This window comes from Chiloscyllium plagiosum, unplaced genomic scaffold (assembly GCF_037043375.1).
Source record: "Chiloscyllium plagiosum isolate Xiang-an unplaced genomic scaffold, Cpla_swu_hap1 HiC_scaffold_29, whole genome shotgun sequence".
NCBI classification, from domain to species: Eukaryota; Metazoa; Chordata; class Chondrichthyes; order Orectolobiformes; family Hemiscylliidae; genus Chiloscyllium; species Chiloscyllium plagiosum.
In genome coordinates, this window is record NW_028270167.1 from 42,910,534 (window position 1) to 42,931,824 (window position 21,291).

The 21,291-nt window shown below is 43.8% G+C and overlaps 1 protein-coding gene across 1 annotated transcript in view; it reads left to right on the plus strand.

Moving 5' to 3' along the window:
• Positions 1-21,291, plus strand: part of panx3 (pannexin 3) — an 83,225-nt gene that overhangs the window by 54,139 nt on the left and 7,795 nt on the right. Inside the window, exon 3 of the mRNA XM_087976613.1 lies at positions 2,905-3,122. Within this exon, the coding sequence (XP_087832739.1) occupies positions 2,905-3,122 (218 nt within the window). The remainder of the gene's footprint in view (positions 1-2,904; positions 3,123-21,291) is intronic.

The window sequence follows — 21,291 nt, forward strand, 5'->3', positions numbered from 1 at the left end:
GGAGAACCCTCCTGTCTGTTGATTGTTGTGCGGTGCCCATTCATCCGTTGTCATAGCCTTTGCTCGGTTTCCCCAATGTACCATGCCTCCAAGCATCCCTGCCTGCAACGTATAGGATAGACAATGTTGGCTGAGTCACATGAGTACCTGCCATGTACACGGTGGGAGGTGTTCCCACGCGTAATAGTGGTATCTATGTCCACAATCTGACACGTTTTGCAGCGTCCACCGTGACAGGGTTGTATGGAGTTGTCCTGAGAGCCGGGCAGTTTGCTACGAACAATGATCTGTTTGAGGTTTGGCGGTTGTTTAAAGGCAAGTAGTGGAGGTGTGGGGAAGGTCTTGGTGAGTTGCTCATCCTCATTGATAATGTGTTGCAGGTCACGAAGAACATGGCATAATTTTTCAGCCCCTGGGAAGTACTGAACAACGAAAGGTACCCTGTCAGTTGCAGCCTGTGTCTGTCTCCTGAGGAGGTCATTACGGTTCCTTGCTGTGGCACGTCGGAACTGGTGGTCAATGAGTTGAACATCGTACCCCGTTCTTGTGAGGGCATCCTTGAGTACTTCCAGATGTCCGTCACGTACCTCCTCATCTGAGCAGATCCGGTGTATGCGTAGGGCTTGTCCATAGGGAATGGCTGTTTTAATATGTTTTGGGTGGAAGCTGGAGAAGTGTAGCATTGTGAGGTTGTCTGTGGGTTTGTGGTAGAGTGTGGTGCTGAGGTGTCCGTCCTTGATGGAGACGCACGTGTCCAAGAATGAGACAGACAGTTGAGAGTAGTCCATGGTGAGTTTGATGTTGGGATGAAACTTGTTGATGTCACTGTGTAGTTTTATCAGTGACCTCTTGCCATGGGTCCAGAGGAAGAAGATGTCATCAATGTACCTGGTGTACAATGTTGGTTGGAGATCCTGCATAGAGAAGAAATCTTGTTCAAACCTGTGCATAAAAATGTTGGTATATTGGGGTACAAATTTAGTCCCCATGGCTGTTCCGTGTATCTGGATGAAGAATTGGTTGTCAAAGGTGAAGACGTTATGATCGAGGATAAAGCAGATGAGTTGTAGGATGGTGTTTGGAGACTGGCAGTTGTTGGTGTTGAGTACTGAGGCTGTTGCTACAATGCCATCCTTGTGGGGGATGCTGGTGTAGAGTGCGGAAACGTCCATTGTGACGAGGAATGTTCCCGGTTCGACTGGTCCATGGGTGCTGAGTTACTGTAAGAAATCCGTAGTGTCGCGACAGAAGCTGGGGATCCCCTGTACAATAGGTTTCAAGATGCCTTCCACATAGCCAGAGAGATTCTCACATAGGGTCCCATTGCCCGACACAATGGGACGTCCCGGTGTGTTGGCTTTGTGTACCTTTGGAAGGCAGTAGAAGTCGCCTACACGAGAAGTACGTGGGATGAGTGCGCGTAGGGAGCTCTGAAGGACTGGATCCAAAGTTCTGATCAGTGTGTTTAATTCTCGGGTATGTTCTTTGGTCGGATCAGCTGGTAGTTGCTTGTAGTTGTTCCTGGTTGTTCAGTTGTCGGTACACTTCCTTGCAGTAATCTGTTCTATTCTGAATGACAACGGCTCCTCCTTTATCTGCTGGTTTGATGACAAGGTTTTGAGAGCCTGGATGGCCTGGAACGGGTGATGTTTTGCTCTACCTTATGGGTACGGCTGATGAATCTGGCATTTATATATTTCCTGACAGTTTGAGCATACATGTCAAGCCCAGGGCAGCGGCCCTCCAGTGGGGTCCATGTTGACACCTTCTTTGGTCGCTCCTCTACAGATCCCTGTGATGACTGTTCTAGTTCATCAGTGGGCTCAGTGGGGTCACTGCCGGCATCTTGAAAGAATTCCCGGAGTCTCATTCGTCTGATGAACTCCTCTGTGTCTGCTGCCAGAACCAATGGGTCCATTTTGGTGGTGGGGCAGAAGTTGAGACCCCTACTCAGGACTTCAATCTCTTCCGGTCGAAGGGTGTGGTCCGATAAGTTGACAATAGACTTCCCTGCAGTGATAATGTTGTCTACTGTGGTTCCGGGGTGGCCTTTGCTATTACTGGTGAGAATGCCCAGCTTCTCCAGTTTTTTGTTCTTGGCGTGCATGTACGTGGTGTAGTTTTGTCGCCTTGTCTGTTTGGCAATGTCACGTAATTGTTCTGATGTATCCTGTGTGCAGGCTGTGAGTGTGGACTCCATCTGAATTTCAAGGTTGTGGCGCCTGCTGTAGAGTTGGTGCACGAGATGATTGAGAAGTTTACGAGAGGTGCGGTGGCAAAGTCTCTCTGCGTAGTCTTGTTGTAGGTCGACCTAAGTGGGTTCGTGATCCGTAATCCTTTCGGGATCTTTCCTGCTTGCCTGCATTCCTGTAGAAACTGGATGTCTGTGTTGATATGTGCAATCTTCTTGGAGATCCTCTCCACTTTAAGCCGGCAGTTAGTGGTGTCAATAGTAGTCATGATTCGGAGATGCCGGTGTTGGACTGGGGTGTACAGCGTTAAAAATCACACAAAACCAGGTTATAGTCCAACAGGTTTAATTGGAAGCACACTAGCTTTCACAGAGCTTTCACATTTTTTTCACAGAGAATGGTTACAGCAAACTGACTCCCTGAGTGTAATGGAGGCATATCAATCATGGCTTTCAAAAGAAAATTGATTAGAAGTTAGAAAAAAAGTAAAGAGTGGGAAACTGACAGCCAACAAATTGCTCTTGCTGACAGCCAGCATGGATTCAATAGACTGAATGGCCTCCTCTGCTTGAACCATTCTAAAAGCTTCAAAAGACAACTTTGCAGATATTAAATGCTATTACTCTCATTCACTTAGAATTTTCCTCACAGAATTCATGTAATGTATTCTCTATTGGTGATCAGTGTGACTGTCATTCTCTTACTGTTACAGGTGTTCCCGTACTCTCTGTTGGTGATTGGTATGATCATGTATCTTCCTGCTTTGATTTGGAAAGTATTTGTCACTCCAACCCTGATCGCTGACCTACTTTTCATTATTGATGAGTTGGACAAAGCCTACAATCGATCCATCAAAGTGGCTCAATTGATTGTGAAGAAACATGAGAACAGCCCCAATGCCAAGCGTCTGATCCAGGAAGAATTAGACAGGTAGAAAACCTGCACAAACCTATAATCTTTTATTTGGAAAATGATAGTGACAGGAAATTTCAGGCTGAGTGAAGCTGATCACTCCAGTGAATAAACAGGAAGGGGCCGATCTTTGAACTGAAACATGGGGTGAATAAAACTTTGGTATTGTATAGAGCCTTTAACACATTAAAATGTTCCAAAGTGCTTCACAGGATTGTTTAGTGAAACAAAATTTGTCTCTGGGCACAAAGAGATATTCAGGCAAATGACTAAAAGCTTGGTTAAAGGCCTAGGTTTAACAAACATCTTATTAAAAAAATAAGAAAAGGAGTGAAAAGGTTTAGGAGGGAATTGTAGAATTTAGGGGCCAGACAGTTGAAGGCACAGGTAACAACAGTCAAGTATGGAAATTAGGGATATACAACAGACCAGGATTGGAGAAACTGAACTATCTTGGTGGGTTGCACAGCTTGAGGAGGTTACAGATTGGTAAGGTCAAGGAGAGATTTGAAACTTTAAAAATGACACATTGCCACACTGGGAGCCAATGTCGGGTTGTAAGCACAGAGAAACAGAGGTGAATGAAACCTGATGCGAGTTGGAAAACAGGCAGCAAATTTTGAATGTGTTAAATTAAAGGAGAGCAAGGTAAAGGCATGTGAGTAAATTTAGATTGAACTGTTCAACCATGCAGATAATTAACTCAGTGCAAATGATACAGTGATGTGCAATCAGTAGAACGTTGCCCTGGGAATTCTCAATGTTGACTCATAGTATCAGGCCAAATATGGGCAAGGACACCTTGACCATCCACTCTATTCCTCAACTGATGGATTGGTATTTCCCAACATTGAACACTAACTGAAATCATCATGAACGGCAACAAAGGTACAGAATGTGGGCGGCACGGTGGCACAGTGGTTAGCACTGCTGCCTCACAGCGCCAGAGACCCGGGTTCAATTCCCGCCTCAGGCGACTGACTGTGTGGAGTTTGCACATTCTCCCCGTGTCTGCGTGGGTTTCCTCCAGGTGCTCCGGTTTCCTCCCACATCCTCCCACATCCTCCCACATCCAAAGATGTGCAGGTCAGGTGAATTGGCCATGCTAAATTGTCCGTAGTGTTATGTAAGGGGTAAATGTAGGGGTATAGGTGGCTTGCGCTTCGGCGGGGTGGTGTGGACTTGTTGGGCCGAAGGGCCTGTTTCCACACTGTAAGTAATCTAATCTAATCTAATGTACACCAGGTGGTGGATTTAAATATCTATCACCAAGAGTGCCTCAGTAGTACCACCACTGACTGGGCAAGTCCTAAAGGACATTGTTGCTAGAGCAGATCTGCGAAGGGTAGGTTGTGCCTCACAAACCTTATTGAGTTCTTTGATAAAGTGACCAAACAGGTGGATGAGGGTAAAGCAGTTGATGTGGTGTTTATAGATTTCAGTAAAACATTCGGCAAGGTTCCCTATGGTAGTCTATTGCACAAAATATGGAGGCATGGGATTGAAGATGATTTAGCGGTTTGGACCAGAAATTGGCTAGCTGAAAGAAGACAGGTTGAGGGAAATGGTTGGTGTTTGATGGGAAATGTTCATCCTGGAGTTCAGTTACTAGTGTAACATAAGGGTCTGTTTTGGGTCCACTGCTGTTTGTCATTTTTATAAATGACCTGGATGAGGGCATAGAAGGATGGATTAATAAATTTGCAATAGACACTAAGGTCAGTAAAGTTGTGGATGGTGCCGAAGGATGCTGCAGGTTACAGAGGTTACATAGATAAGCTGCTGAGCTGGGCTGAGAGGTGGCAAATGGAGTTTAATGTGAAAAAGTGTGAGGTGATTTACTTTGAAAGGAGCATCAGAAATACAGAGTACTGGGCTAATGGTAATGTAGATGAGCAGAGAGATCTTGGAGAGATTCCTAAAAGTTGCCACCCAAGTTGATAGGGTTATTAAGAAGGCAGACGGTGTGTTAGCTTTTATTGGTAGAGGGATTGAGTTTTGGAACCATGAGGTCATGCTGCAGTTGTACAAAACTCTGGTGCAGCCGCATTTGGAGTATTGTGTACAGTTCTGGTCACTGCATTAAAGGAAGGAAGTGGAAGCTTTGGAAAGGGTTCAGAGGAGATTTATTGGGATGTTGGCTGGAATGGAGGGAAGGTCTTATGAGGAAAGGCTGAGGACTTGAGACTGTTTTCGTTAGAGAGAAGAAGGTTGAGAGGCAACTTAATTGAGACATATAAGATAATCAGAGGGCTAGGTAGAGTGGACAGTGAAAGCCTTTTTCCTCAGACGATGATGGCTAACATGAGGTGAAATAGCTTTAAATTGATTTGACAGGCATAGGACAGATGTCAGAGGTAGTTTCTTTACTCAGAGAGTAGTAGGGGTGTGGAACACCTTGCCTGCAACAGTAGTAGACTTGCCAACTTTAAGGGCATTTAAAATTGAATAGAGCAGGTGAGATGGGCTTCAGATTGGTTCCACAGATCAGCGTAACATTGAGGGCCGAAGGGCCTGTACTGCAATGTAATGTTCTATGTTCTATGTACAGTCTTTGCATATGGATAACAAACTAACCCTCGGAATTTCTTACTTATACAAGACTATATTTACATACAATTCAATTCATGTCACATGATTTCAAACACATGGCTGATGATAATAGCTACTACAAAAGATATGGCCTCTCACAACATGCCAACAGTAAATGCCTTATATCCCAGGCAAGCTGGTGGAAGGGTCCTATGCCACCTCTTTTCGCCCTGCCAGTAAAGTCAGGTGCATTGTACCGCACAGTCTCAAGCTTTGTGAATGCTTCTGGAGCTTCATTCATTCAGAGTGAGTCGTGAATATTTCAGTACTTAGGCCTTGTAAATGGTAGGTAGGCTTTGAAGAGTGAGAAATTATGTAACTTGCTGCAGAACAACCAGCCTTTGATTTACTCTTCCAGACACAATCTTTATATAGCTCGTCCAGTCCATTTCTGATAGCTATCATGTGCCGCCCTCCAATCTGAGGCCGTTTTCGTTGGAGAGAAAAAGGTTGAGAGAGGTGAATTAATCGAGACGTATAAAATAAGCAGAGGATTAGACAGGGTGGACAGTGAGAGCCTTTTTCCTCGGATGGTGAAGGCTAAAATGAGGGGACATAGCTTTAAATTGAGGGGTGATAGATTTAGGACAAATATTAGGGGTAGTTTCTTCTCAGAGAGTATTAGGGGTGTGGAATGGCCTGTCTGCAACAGTAGAAGATGTTAAGGCCATTTAAATTGGCACTGGACATTAAATAGCCATAACGTTCTATGTACAATGTAATCACCTGGTACTACTCCAGTGGACAGTGAGGATGCAAAACTATCACCAAAGGTGCAGTAATCTCTTCCCTCACTTCCTGTAGTAACCTAGTGTACATCCTGTCTGGCCCAGGGGACTTATCTATCTTCATGTTTTTCAAAATTTCCAGCACATCCTCCTTCTTAACATCAACCTGTTTGAGCCTATCAGCCTGTTTCAAGCTGTCCTCACAAACGACAAGGTCCCTCTCACTAGTGAATAATGGAGCAAAGTATTGGAACATAGAACAGTACAGCACAGTACAGGCCCTTTTATCCTATTTTAGATCAAACTAACCTACATACCCTGAATTTTACTATCATCCATGGACCTATCCAAGAGTCATTTAAACGTCCCCAATGTATATTACCCAATGTATCAAACATTCCCAATGTGTATTACCAATACTGGCAGTGCATTCCATGCACCCACCACTCTCTGTGTGAAGGGCAGAGACATTTCCCTTAATTCCTCCTCCAATCACCTTAACTTTATGTCCCCTCCTGATAGCCTTGTCCATCCTGAGAAAAGGTCTCTGGCTATCTATGGGTGGCACAGTGGTTAGCATTGCTGCCTCATAATGCCAGGGACCAGGGTTTGATTCCAGCCTTGGGTGAATGTTGGTGTGGAGTTTGCACAATCTGCCTGTGTCTGGGCATCCTCCAGGTGCTCCAGTTTCCTCCCACAGTCCAGTTAGATGGACTGGCCATGCTAAATTGCCCGTAGTGTTTAGGGATATCCAGGTTGGGTGCATTAGTCAGGTGAAATGTAACTGGATTAGAGTGGTGCTGGAAAAGCACAGCAGTTCAGACAGCATCCGAGGAGCAAGTCATACGGTAGGAGAACGGCTCTGGGTGAATTGTTTGTTGGAGGGTGGGCTTGTGGTGTGGAGCCAAGTGGCCTGTTTTAACATGGAACATTACAGCGCAATACAGGCCCTTTGGCCCTCCATGTTGTACCGACCTGTGGAACTAATCCACAGCCCATCTAACCTACACTATTCCATTAAAATCCACATGCCTATCCAATGACGATTTAAATGCCCATAAAGTTGACAAGTCCACTACTGTTGCAGGAGGGCTTTCCATGCCCCTACTACTCTCTGAGTAAAGAAACTACCTCTGACTCAGTCCTATAGCTATCACCCCTCAATTTAAACCTGTGCTAGCCGTCACTATCCAAGAAAAAAGGCTCTCACTGTCCACTCTATCTAACCTTAGAATATCTTATATGTCTTAATTAAGTCACCTCTCAACCTTCTTCTCTCTAACAAAAACAGCCTCAAGTCCCTCAGCCTTTCATCATCAGACCTTCTCTTCATGTCAGCCAACATCCTAGTAAATCTCCTCTGAACCCTTTCAAAGCTTCCCCATCCTTCCTATAATATGGTGACCAGAACTGTACACAATACTCCAAGTGTGGCCGCACCAGAGTTTTGTACATCAACATGACCTCGTGGCTCCAGAAATCAATCTGCCTACCAATAAAAGCTAAAACACTGTAATGCTTCTTAACAACCCTATCAACCTGGGTGGCAACTTTCAGGGATTTAAGTACATGGACACCAAGATCTCTCTGCTCATCTACACTGCCAAGGATCTTACCATTAGCCCAGTACTCTGTATTCCTGTTGCTCCTTACAAAGTGAATCACCTCACACTTTTCCACATTATACTCCATTTGCCACCTCTCAGCCCAGCTCTATGTCCCTCTGTAATCTGTAACGCCCTGCGGCACCGTGCACAATTCCAACGACCTCAATGTCATCTGCAAATTTACTACCCCATCCTTCAATGCCCTCATTCAGGTCATTTTAAAAAATGGCAAACAGACCCAAAACAGATCCTTATGTTATACCACTAGTAACTGATGAATATTTTCCATCAACTACCACCCTCTGTCCTCTTTCAGCTAGCCAATTTCTGATCTAAACCGCTAAATCACCCTCAATCCCATGCCTCTGTATTTTATGCAATAGCCTACTGTGGGGAACGTTATGAAACGCCTTATATACCACATATACCACATCAACCACCTTACCCTCATTCACCTGTTTGGTCACCTTCTCCAAGAACTCAATAAGGTTTGTGAGGCCCGACCAATCCGTTTCCAAAACCGTGTTGATTATCCCTAATCAACTTATTCCTTTCTTGATGATTAAAAATCCTGTCTCTTATAACCTTTTCCAACACTTTACCCACAACAGAAGTAAGGCTCACTGGTCAATAATTACCAGGCTTGTCTCTACTCCCCTTCTTGAACAAGGGGACAACATTTGCTATTCTCCAGTCTTCTGACACTACTCCTGTAGACAATGATGACATAAAGATCAAAGCCAAAGGCTCTGCAATCTCTTCCCTGGCTTTCTAGAGAATCCTAGGATAAATCCCACCTGGCCCAGGGGACTTAGCTATTTTCACACTTTCCAGAATTGCTAACCCCTCTCCTTGTGAACCTCAATCCCATCTAATCTAGTAGTCTGTATCTCAGTATTCTCCTCAACAACATTGCCTTTTTCCAGTGTAAATACCGATGAAATATATTAATTTAGCTCTTCACCTAATTCCTTGGACTCCATGCACAACTTCTCACAACTGTTCTTGACTGGCCCTAATCTTACTCTAATCATTCTTTTATTCCTGATATACCTATAGAAAGCTTTAGAGTTTTCATTGATCCTACCTGCCAAAGACTTCTCATGTTCCCTCCTGGCTCTTCTTAGCTCTTTCTTTAGGTCTTTTCTGGCTAAGTTGCAACTCTCAAGTGCTCTAACTAAGCCTTCACATCTCATCCTAACATAAGCCTTCTTCTTCCTCTTGACAAAAGATTCAACTTCCTTAGTAAACCACGGCTCCCTCACTCGACCACTTCCTCCCTGCCTGACAGGTACATACTTATCAAGGACACGCAGTAGCTGTTCCTTGAATAAGTTCCACATTTCAATTGTGCCCATCTCCTGCAGTTTCCTTCCCCATCCTTTGCATTCTAAATCTTGCCTAATCGCATCATAATTGCCATTCCCCAGTTATACCACTTTCCCTATGGTATATACCTATTCCTTTCCATCACTAAAGTAAACATAACCAAAATGTGGTCACTATCACCAAAGTGCTCACCTACGTCCAAATCTAACACCTGGCCGGGTTCGTTACCCAGTACCAAATCCAATGTGGCCCCGCGCCTTGTTGGACTGTCTACATACTGTGTCAGGAAACCCTCCTGCACACATTGGACAAAAACGGACCCATCTATAGTACTCGAACTATAATATTTCCAGTCAATATTTGGAAAGTTAAAGACCCCATAACAACTACCCTGCTACTCTCACTCCTATCCAGAATCATTTTTGCAATCCTTTCCTCTACATCTCTGGAACTTTTCACAGGCCTATAGACAAATCTCAACAGAGTGACCTCTCCTTTCCTATTTCTAACCTCAGCCCACAGTACCTCAGTCGACAAGTCCTCAAACATCCTTTATGCCACTGTAATACTGTCCTTGACTAACAATACCCCACCTCCCCTCTTTTACCATCTTCTCTGTTCTTACGGAAGCATCTAAATCCCGGAACCTGCAACAACCATTCCTGCCCCTGCTCTGTCCATGTCTCTGAAATGGCCACAACATTGAAATTCCAGGTACCAACCCAGATGCAAATTCACCTACCTGGTGTTGAAGTAGACACACTTCACACTACCTCTCTGCGTGCTGTTGCCCTCTTGCAACCTTGAAACCATATTTATGACCTCACTACCTTCAACCTTCTGGACACTAGAACTACAATTTAGCTCCCCATCCCCTTGCTGCATTAATTTAAACCCTCTCAAATAGCATTAGTAACTGTCCCCCAGGATATTGTTACCTCTCTGGTTCAGGTGTAGACCATCATTAGATTAGATTAGATTACTTACAGTGTGGAAACAGGCCCTTCGGCCCAACAAGTCCACACCGCCCCGCCGAAGCGCAACCCACCCATACCCCAACCCCTACATTTACCCCTAACCTAACACTACGGGCAATTTAGCATAGCCAATTCACCTGACCTGCACATCTTTTGGATTGTGGGAGGAAACCGGAGCACCCGGAGGAAACCCACGCAGACACGGGGAGAACGTGCAAACTCCACACAGTCAGTCGCCTGAGGCGGGAATTGAACCCGGATCTCTGGCGCTGTGAGGCAGCAGTGCTAACCACTGTGCCACCGTGCCGCCCACATCATGTTTGTAGAGGACCCCAAAATAAGCCCCAATTATTCAGGTATCCAAAACCCTCCCTCCTGCACCATCCCTATAGCCCAATGTTCAACTCCTCTTTCTCCCTATTCCTCACCTCGCTAGCACGTGGCACAGGCAACAAACCAGAGATAACAACTCTGGTTGTTCTAGCTCCAGGCTTCCACCCTAGCTCCCCTCAAGGATCCTGAAGACACGATCCGAGACATCATAAACCCTGGCATGTGGGAGGCAACACACCAACTGTGTCTAGAACATAGAACATAGAAGAATACAGCGCAGTACAGGCCCTTGGGCCCTCGATGTTGCGCCGATCCAAGCCCACAGAACCTCTTATCTGTCCCCATAACTATGGGGCCCCAGTGACTAATGCTCTGCTCCTCTCTCCCCTTCCATTCTGAGCAATTCCATACTCCAGGACAGTGCCGGAGACCTATATCCCACGGCTTACCCCTGGTAAGTCTTCACACTCAACAGTTTCCAAAACGGTATTCTTGCTATTGAGGGGAACAGCGACAGGAGATCCCTGCACTGTCTGCCGGTTCACTTTCCATCCCCTGACTGTAACCCATCTGTCTTTTTCTTGTACCTGAGGTGTGACTACCTCCCTGTACCTCCTCTCAGTAACCCCCTCTGCTTCTCGAATGATCCGAAGTTCATCCAGCTGCAGCTCCAGTTCCCTAACACAGTTTTCGAGGAGCTGGAGTTGGATGCATTCCCACAGATGCAGTCAGCACTAGTGGTGACCCATACCTCCCTAACTTCCATTCCCAGCATTCTGAATTCCCAAAGAGACGATATAAAAATAAAGAATTTTTAAAAACTAGGTGCCTTCCCAATCTGGCACACAGAACTGTTTTTTCAGGTTTACAGGAGGAGGATGCATGGGAGACACTACTTTGGTAGAATTTCAGGTAATCCAACCACCCAAATATATGTATAAAACCTATATAAACCATATCCACTGCTCTATCTCTATCAATGTGTTTTGTTACATCCTCAAAAAATTCAGTAAGGCTTGTGAGGCACGACCTGCTCCTCTCAAAGCCATGCTGACTATCTCTAATCAAGCTATGCTTTTCCAAATGATCATAAATCCTGTCTCTCAGAATCCTCTCCAATAATTTGCCCACCATCAACGTAAGACTGACTACTCTTCAATTCCCAGGGCTATCCCTATTCCCTTTCTTGAACAAAGGAATAACATTTGCCACCCTCCAATCATCTTCAGTGGACAGTGAGGACCCAAAGAACATCACCAAAGGCTCAGTAATCTCTTCCCTCACTTCCCTTAGCAACCTTGGGTATAATGCCGTCTGGTCCAGGGCACTTATCTATCCTCATGTTTTTCAAAATTTCTAGCACATCGTCCTTCTTGACATCAACCCGTTTGAGCAAATCAGCCTGTTCCAGGTTGTTCTCACAAACAACAAGCTTCCTCTCACAAGTGAATACTGAAGCAAGGTATTCATTAAGGACTTCCCTACCTCCTCTGACTCCAGACACAAGTTCCCTCCACTATCTTTGATTGGCTCCACCCTTACTCTGGCCATTTTCTTGTTCCTCACTTAAGTGTAGAGCGCCTTGGGGTTTTCCTTAATCCTAGCTGCAAAGGCTTTCACAGATTCACTTTCATCTCTCCTAAGTCCATTCTTCAGTTCCTCCCTGGCTACCTGGTAACCCTCTAGAGCCCTGTCTGATCCTTGCCTCCTCAACTTTAAGTAAGATGTGCAGGCTAGGTGAATTGGAAATGCTAAATTGCCCATAGTCTTCAGGGATGGTAGGTTAGGTGCATGGTTAGGGTAAATGTAGAGTTATAGAATAGGGGAATGGGTCTGGGTGGTTTGCTCTTCGGAGAGTTGGTGTAAATTATTGGGCCAAATTTTAAACTTTTTTTACTCATTCATGGGGTGAGGGCATCGCTGGATAACCAGCATTTATTGCCCAAAGGGCAGTTAAGAATCAACCACATTGCTGTAGGTCTGGAGTCACATGTAGGCCAGACGAGGTAAGGACAGCAGTTTCCTTCCCTCAAGGGCACCAGTAAACCGGATGTTTTTTATCCCAACAATCAACAATGGATTCCTGGTCATCACGGTCTCTTGATTCCAGATATTTATTGAATTCCAAATCCACCATCTGCCGTGGCAGGATTCGAACCTGGGTCCCCAGAACATTACCTAGGTCTCTGGGTTAAGACTACTAGGCCATTGCCTCCCCATAATGGCCTGTTTCTGCACTGCAGCGATTCTATGACTAAGCTTCCTTCTTCTTCTTGACTAGATGTTTCACATCTCTTGTCATCCAAGTTTCCTTCACCCTCACCATCCTTTCCTTGTCTCGGGTGGGACAAAACTATCTAGCACTCACAGCAAGTACTCCCTAAACAACCTAGACATTTCTGTCGTGCATTTCCCTGAAAATATCTGATCCCAATTTATGCTCCAGAGATCCTGGAGCCTTTGTCGATGATGTTTTCATCCTCACTGTCCACTGGAGTAGTACCAGTGATTGGAGGGTGGCAAATGTTATTCCCTTGTTCAAGAAAGGGTATAGGGATAATCCTGGGAATTACAAACAATCAGTCTTACCTTGATGATGGGCAAATTATTGGAGAGGATTCTAAGAGTCAGAATTTATTACTATGTTGGAAAAGCATAGTTTGGTTAGAGATGGTCAGCATGACTTTGTGAGGGGGAGGCCATGCCTCACAAGCCTTATTGGACTCTTTGACAAAAGACATTGATGAAGATAGAGCAGTGGATGTGGTGAATATGGATTTTAGCAAGGCGTTGACAAGGCACCTCATGGTAGACTCATTCAGAAAGTAAGAAGACAGGGAATACAGGGAAATCTGGCTGTCTGGATTCAGTATTGGCTGGCCCATAGAAGACAGAGGGTGGTGGTAGATGGAAAGTATTCAACTTGGAGCTTGGTGACCAGTGGCGTTCCACAGGGATCGGTTCTGGGACCTCTGCTCTTTGTGATTTTTATAAATGACTTGGATGAGGATTGGGAAGGGTGGGTTAGTAAGTTTGCCAATGACATGGAGGTTGGTGGAGTTGTGGATAGTGTGGAGGGTTGTTGTTAGTTGAAATGGGACATTGATAGGACACAGAGCTGGACTGAGAAGTGGCAGATGGAGTTCAACGTGGAAAAGTGTGAAGTGATTCATTTTGGAAAGTCGAAATTGAATGCAGATGATAGGGTTAAAGGCAGGATTTTTAGCAGTGTGGAGGAACAGAGGGATCTTGTCCAAAGTTGCTATCCAAGTTGATAGGGTTGTTAAAAAGGTGTATGATGTTTTGACTTTCATTAGTAGGGAGATTGAGTTTAAGAGCTGCAAGGTTATGCTGCAGTTGTATAGAGCCCTGGTTAGATCACACTTGGAATGTTGTGTTCAATTTTGGTCACCTCATTATAGGAAGGATGTGGAAGCTTTAGAGAGGGTGCAGAGGAGATTTACCAGGATGCTGCCTGGACTGGGAGGGCATGTCTTATGAAGAAAGGTTGAGGGAGCTAGGACTTCTCTCATTGGATGAAGGATGAGATGTGACTTGAATGATGATGAGAGGCATAGATAGAGTGGACAGCCAGAGACTTTTTTCCCAGGGTGGAAATGGCTATCACAAGGGGGCATAATTTTAAGGTGATTGGAAGAAGGTTTTATGGGAAATGTCAGAGGTAGGTTCTTTACACAGAGAGTGGTGGGTATGTGGAATGCACTGCCAGCAGTGGTAGTAGAGTCAGATACATTAGGGACATTTAAGTGACTCTTGGAGAGACTCATGGGCGGTAGTAAAATATAGGTTAGTTTGATCTTAGAGTAGGATAAAAGGTTGGCACAATATCGAGGGCTAAAGTACCTGTACTGTGTTGTATTATTCTATGTTCTATCAGGATGCTAACAGTCAGGAATTCAAAGTTAAAAATCACACAACACCAGGTTATAATCCAACAGGTGATAGTGATGCAATTGAATGTCTTGAAACGTTAATAATGGTTAGATTCTTTCTTGTTGGAAACAGTTGTCAATCTGACATTTGTGTGCATGTCACCTGCCACTTATCAGCCCAAACCCATAATGTTCACCAAGCCTTGCTGCATATGGACACAGATAGTTTTAATATCTGAGGAGTCACAATAGGTGCAGATCTTTGTGCAATCATCAGAGAACATCCCCAATTCTGACCTTACGATAGAGGGAAGGTCATTGAAGTAATTGAAGGTGGCTCAGCACAGGACACTACTCTGAAGACCTTCTGCACAGGATGGACAATAAACATTGGTCTCATCAGCGCTGGCCACATGCCAAGAAAGAATGAGGTATTGATATGGATACCTTCGCCTAATTAATTTACCAGCACCAGATCCAAAATTGCCTTCTTTGTAATTGGGCCAGGAACACTGGTTCTCATACTTTAATTACGTAAGAATCGACGAGGATAATGAGAAAATACCCCAATATCACCACTTTAATGGTTCTTTCATAATTCTGTGACTTCCTGCATAAAGTCATGGAGCATGGAAACAGACTCTTCAGTCCAAGTCGACTGTTATCTCAAACTCAACTAATCTCACCTACCTTTATTTGGCCCATATCCCTCCAAACTTTTCTTATTCATGTACTTACCTAAATGTCTTTTTTTTTGATAGATATTTTTATTGAAGAAAAAGAAATTTTTTTATAACATATTATTACAAACTTACAAAATAATACACACAAATACAAACATTAATATACAATTAGATATTAAATAAATAGTAGCCAAAACATAGCAAACAAAGAGAAAAGATAAATAAAAACACACTCAACTAACTACTAATCTAACCTATAAACAACCAGAACGTATAATAAACATTGTACTTGACCCACATCCACCATTTCCTCTGGAAGTTCATTCCACAAGTATGTAAAAAAAATGCCCCTTGTGTCCGTTCTAAATCTTTCTCTTCTCACCTTAAAAATATACCCTTAGTCTTGGAATCCCCCACCCTAGAGAAAAGACACCCACCAATCACCTTATCTATATCCTTCATTATTTTGGAAACCTCTATTAGGTCACCTATCAACCTTCTGTCTCAGTCTATCCTGCCTCTCCTTATAACTGAAACCTTCCTTTCCCAGAAATATCCTGGTAGATCTCCGGTTTCCTCCCATAATCCAGAAATGTGCAGGTTAGGTGAATTGGCCATGCTAAATTGCCCATAATGTTCGGTGTGTTGGCAGGGGTAAATATATGTTAGGGGAATGGGCCTAGGTGGGTTACTCTTCGGAGGGTCAGTGTGGACTTATTGGACCGAAGGGCCTGTTTCCATACTGCAGGGAATCTAAAAACTCTAATAATAAAATAAAAAAATCTCTTCAGATCCCTCTCCAGCTTATTAATATCCTTCCAGTAGCAGGGACACCAGAATTGGATGCAGTACTCCAGAAGAGGCCTCACTAACGTCCTGTATAACTTCAACATAATGTCCTAACTCCTATACTGAAAGGTCTTGAACAATGAAGGCAAACATTCTTACCCACCTAACCTGATGTAAACTTCAAAGAATTAAGTACCTGAACTCCTAGGTGTCTACATCACTGCCCAAGGCTGTACTTTTAATTGTATAAGTTTTGCCTTTATTTGATTTACCAAAATGCAATATTTCACATTTATCCAAATTAAACTCCATTTGTCGCTCTTCAGTCCATTGACCCAATTGATCAAGATCTTCTTCATTGACCACTATACTACCAATTTTGGTGTCATCTGCAAACTTACCCACCATACTTCCTACATTTCTCATACTTTATGTATTTATATTCTATATTCCTTATTTATATTTATTTCCATGTTTATATTTTATACTTTTTCTGTACTTTGCAGATTTTTAATCTCTCTTTGTCATTAAGATTGGTGGAGGAGCTGCTGGTGAAGGAGACTGTCAGAGAATGCAGCAGAACATAGATAGATGTTGGGCAGAAAAAGGGCAGAAAAATGGCAGATGGAGTTCAATCCGGGCAAATGCGAGGGGATGCATTTGGAAGATCCAATTCAAGAGCAAACTTTACTGTAAATAGAAAAGTCCTGGGGAAAATTGATGTACAGGGAGATCTGGGTGTTCAGATCCATTGTTCCCTGAAGGTGGCAATGCAGAATGTTCAAGACAGAGTGTTCAAGAAGGCATACGGCATGGTTTTCATCGGATGGAATATTTAGTACAAGAGTACAGGTCATGTTAGAGTTGTATATGTGTTTGATTCGGCCATATTTGGAATACTGTGTACAGTTCTGGCGCCCACATTACCAAAAGGATGTAGATGCTTTAGAGAGAGTGCAGCTAGCTATGAAGAGAAGTTGAGTAGATTTCCATTAGAAAGACGGAGTTTGAGGTCTACAAAACCATGAGCGGTATAGACAGGGTGGATAGCAAGAAGCTTTTTCCCAGAGTGAGTGAACTCAATTACTAGGGGTCACAAGTTTTTTTTAGATTAGATTAGATTAGATTACTTACAGTGTGGAAACAGGCCCTTCGGCCCAACAAGTCCACACCGACCCGCCAAACGTAACCCACCCATACCCCTACATTTACCCCTTTACCTAACACTACGGGCAATTTAGCATGGCCAATTCACCTGACTTGCACATCTTTTGGAGTGTGGGAGGAAACCGGAGCACCCGGAGGAAACCCACGCAGACACGGGGAGAATGTGCAAACTCCACACAGTCAGTCGCCTGAGGCGGGAATTGAACCCGGGTCTCTGGCGCTGCGAGGCAGCAGTGCTAACCACTGTGCCACCGTGCCACACAGTGGGTGGTCGGTGCCTGGAATGCATTGCCAGCAGAGGTGGTAAAGGTGGGCATGATAGCATTACTTAAGATGTGCCTAGACAGATGCATGAATGGGTAGGGAGCAGCGGGATACAGATCCTTAGAAAATAGGCGACAGGTTTAGATTGAAGATCTGGATCAGCACAGATTTGGAGGGCCGAAGGACCTGTTCCTGTAGTGTAACTTTCTTTGTTCTCTTTGTTGTTCTTTGTCTCACTGGAAACCCAGTGGAATACCCAGTGTACAAGATGATGAGTGGCATAGAGTGGATAGCTGGAATCTTTTTCCCAGGGTGAAAATGGCTATCACAAGGGGACATAATTTGAAGGCGAGTAGAGGAAGATATGGGGAGATGTCAGAGTGGTGGGTGCATGGAATACACTGCCAGCGGTAGTGGTAGAGTCAGAGACATTAGTGACATTTAAGCAACACTTGGATAAGCACATGGATGATAGTAAAATGTAGGTTAGTCTGAACTCAGAGTAGGATAAAAGGTCAGCACAACATCAGCTGAAAGGCCTGTACTTTACACAAGGTCAGCTGAAAGGCCTGTACTGTTTTACATTCTATTTTCTAATACCCAAGGAGCATCACCAGCCTTTTTTGTTATTCAACTCTAAAAATGGTTTCTGCCCCTACCTATCAAAGGAATTGTTCTTTCTTTGTCTTTCCTAATTTGTACTGCTATCATATCTTCCTTCATTTCTTTTTCTTTTCTGAACATTTTATATTTTTGTATATTAATATTTTTAAGCCGCACTTTCATTATTGTCACTGTATCACATCCTTATCTGGCTATTTGTGTTTGTAGTTCACCGATCATATTCATTTTGTGCATTTAGATTAGTGTATTGTAATTGTATATTTGCTGTTCCTAACATCTTTCTTAGTCTGTCCCTAAATGGAACAATTTACTATCTTGTACTGCCTAACATACCCACTGTTGATGCATGTTTCTAGACTTGGAGCTAAACAAATGTTGAACACGTACTAAACAACCCCACCACCCTGTGGCCGAACACTTTAACTGCCCCGCTGACTCTGCCAAGGACATGCAAGCTCTGGGCCTCCTCCACCGCCAAACTATAGCCACCCAATGCCTGGAGGAAGAAAGCCTTGGGAACCTCCAACCACACGGGATCAATGTAGATTTCACCAGTTTCCTCATTTCCCCACCCCAGTTCCAACCTTCCAACTCGGCACCGCCCTCTTGAACTGTCCCGTTTGTCTTCCTTCCTGCCCATCCACTCCACTCTCCTTTCAGACCTATCACCATCAGCCCCCACCTCCATCTACCTATCACATTCCCAGCTCCATTCCCCCTCCCATTTATCTCTCAGCCTCATTCCTGATGAAGAGCTTATGCTCGAAACATCGATTCTCCTGCTCCTTGGATACTGCCTGACCGGCTGTGCTTTTCCAACACCACACTTGTCGACAAATGTTGAAACGCATATGATTATGGTGTTATTATATTCTGTGCTGAAGTCAGCTCAAGGTAATCAGTCTTGCAAGACATGTCAGCTGGAGGCATGATTTCTTCAGCCTGTACCAATGTACTGCTAGACTTGCCATTTCCAATGTTGAGGAAGTCAGATATGTTTCTAATGAGGAGGAAAGCAAGGACAACTAAACCAAGATATCTCTGAATGACTAATGAAAACGAATTTAATATTAAACAAAAAAAGGGGGCATATAATAAATGTCAATTTGATATGTTCAACAATTATGCAGAAAAGAAAGCAAATGAGCAAATGGAAAGCAAGAGAAAAGTTTAGCAGATAATGGTCTTTAATGAGCCTATAAATAGCAAGCTGAAGTCAACAGAAAGGACCTATCAATTACGGACTGAAATGACAGCTTCTTGCAGAGGAAAAGGATATGGTTAAATAAATACTTTGAGTGTGTTGTTATTAAAGAAGAGAATACTACCAAGGTTACAGTAAATAAGCAGGTAGAGAAACTACATTGGCTAAAAATAGATATAGTACTTAAAATGATCACAGTGTTCGAAGTAGAGAATGTTAACTTTGTCTACGAATCCAGATGGGATGCATCCAAGATTACTGAGGAGGATAGAAACTGCCTTGGTCTACCGTACTTATTCAAGTTCCTTGGCTACAGGATTAGTGTTAGAATTAATCTGCACTTGGAGAAGCAGGGAACTATCAACAACAGTGAGCGTGGTTTTGTTCAGGGACATTATAACTGACCAACCTGATTGAATTTTTAGAAGAGGTGACCAGGTGGGTAGATGAAGGCAATGCTTTTGATGTGGTCTACTTGTACTTCAGCAAGGCTTTGATAAGGTCCCGCATGGGACACCAATAACAAAGGCAAGTGACTAATAACAAAGATAAGAGTCCATGGGAGCCAAGGAAATTTGGCAAATTAGATCCAGATCTAGCTGAGTAGGAGGAAGCAAGGGGAGATGATCAAGGTGGGGTGGGGGTTCTGCGGTTGTGACTGGAAGCCATCGTCTGCAGAGATTAGTGTTGGGACCTTGCTGTTTGCATTACGTATAAATAGTTTAGACTTGAATGTAGAAGGGTTGACCAATAAGTTTGAAGTTGGTGGGGTGGTAAATAATGATGAAGATATCCTTACATTACAGGAGGATTAGATTAGATTACTTACAGTGTGGAAACAGGCCCTTCGGCCCAACAAGTCCACACCGACCCGCCGAAGCGCAACCCACCCATACCCCTACATTTGCCCCTTTAACCTAACACTACGGGCAATTTAGCATGGCCAATTCACCTGATCCGCACATCTTTGTGACTGTGGGAGGAAACCGGAGCACCCGGAGGAAACCCACGCAGACACGGGGAGAATGTGCAAACTCCACACAGTCAGTCGCCTGAGTCGGGAATTGAACCCGGGTCTCTGGCGCTGTGAGGCAGCAGTGCTAACCACTGTGCCACCGTGCCGCCCACAGGATCTATGCTGGTCGGATGGGTTTATCAGTGGCAAATAGAGTTCTATCTGGATAACTGTGAGGTGATGCTCTTGGGCAGGACAATCAAGGTAATGGATAGTAGGACCCTGGGAAGCACTGATGATCAGAGGAACCTTGGTGTTCGTGTACGCTGGTACCTTAAGCTAGCAGGACAGGCAGATAAAGTGATTAAAAAGCACATATTTACTTAGCTGTATTAGTCAATGCAGAGTTTAAGCTGCAACTGTATAAAACTCTGGTTAGACCACAGCAATTCTGGAATCTACATTATTGAAGGGATGGGATTGAACTTGAAAGGGTGCAAAAAAGATTTATTAGGAAGTTGCCTTAGCTGGACAGTTTTACTTAAGAAGAAAGATTGGATTGGATTGTTTTCCATGGAGCAGAGGAGACTGAGAAAGACATAATTGAAATGAATAAAGTCATGAGAGAACATAGACAGGAAGGAAATTCTTCCCTTGGTGGAGGGATCAATTACCAGGGACCATAGATTTAAGATAAAGGGCAAGAGGTTTCAAGGGGGATATGAAGAGAAAAGGTTTCATCCAGAGTTAGGTGAGAATCTGCAACTCACTGCCTGTAAGAAACTCTCAACATTTAATAAGTATTTAGATGTGCACTTGCGATGCCAAGGCATACTATGGATCAAGTGCTGGAAAATTTGATTACAATAGTTAGGTTTCTTTTGACCATCTTAGATTCAATCGATTTTATTCTGTGCTGTACACCTCTAAGATTCTCAATGGGAGTTGTAAGTGTATTACTCCTGTTAATAGAACACAGCAACTACTGCTGAATTAGAATTAGTTTTATTTTATTAGTTTTATTCAAATGAGTACAGTGAAA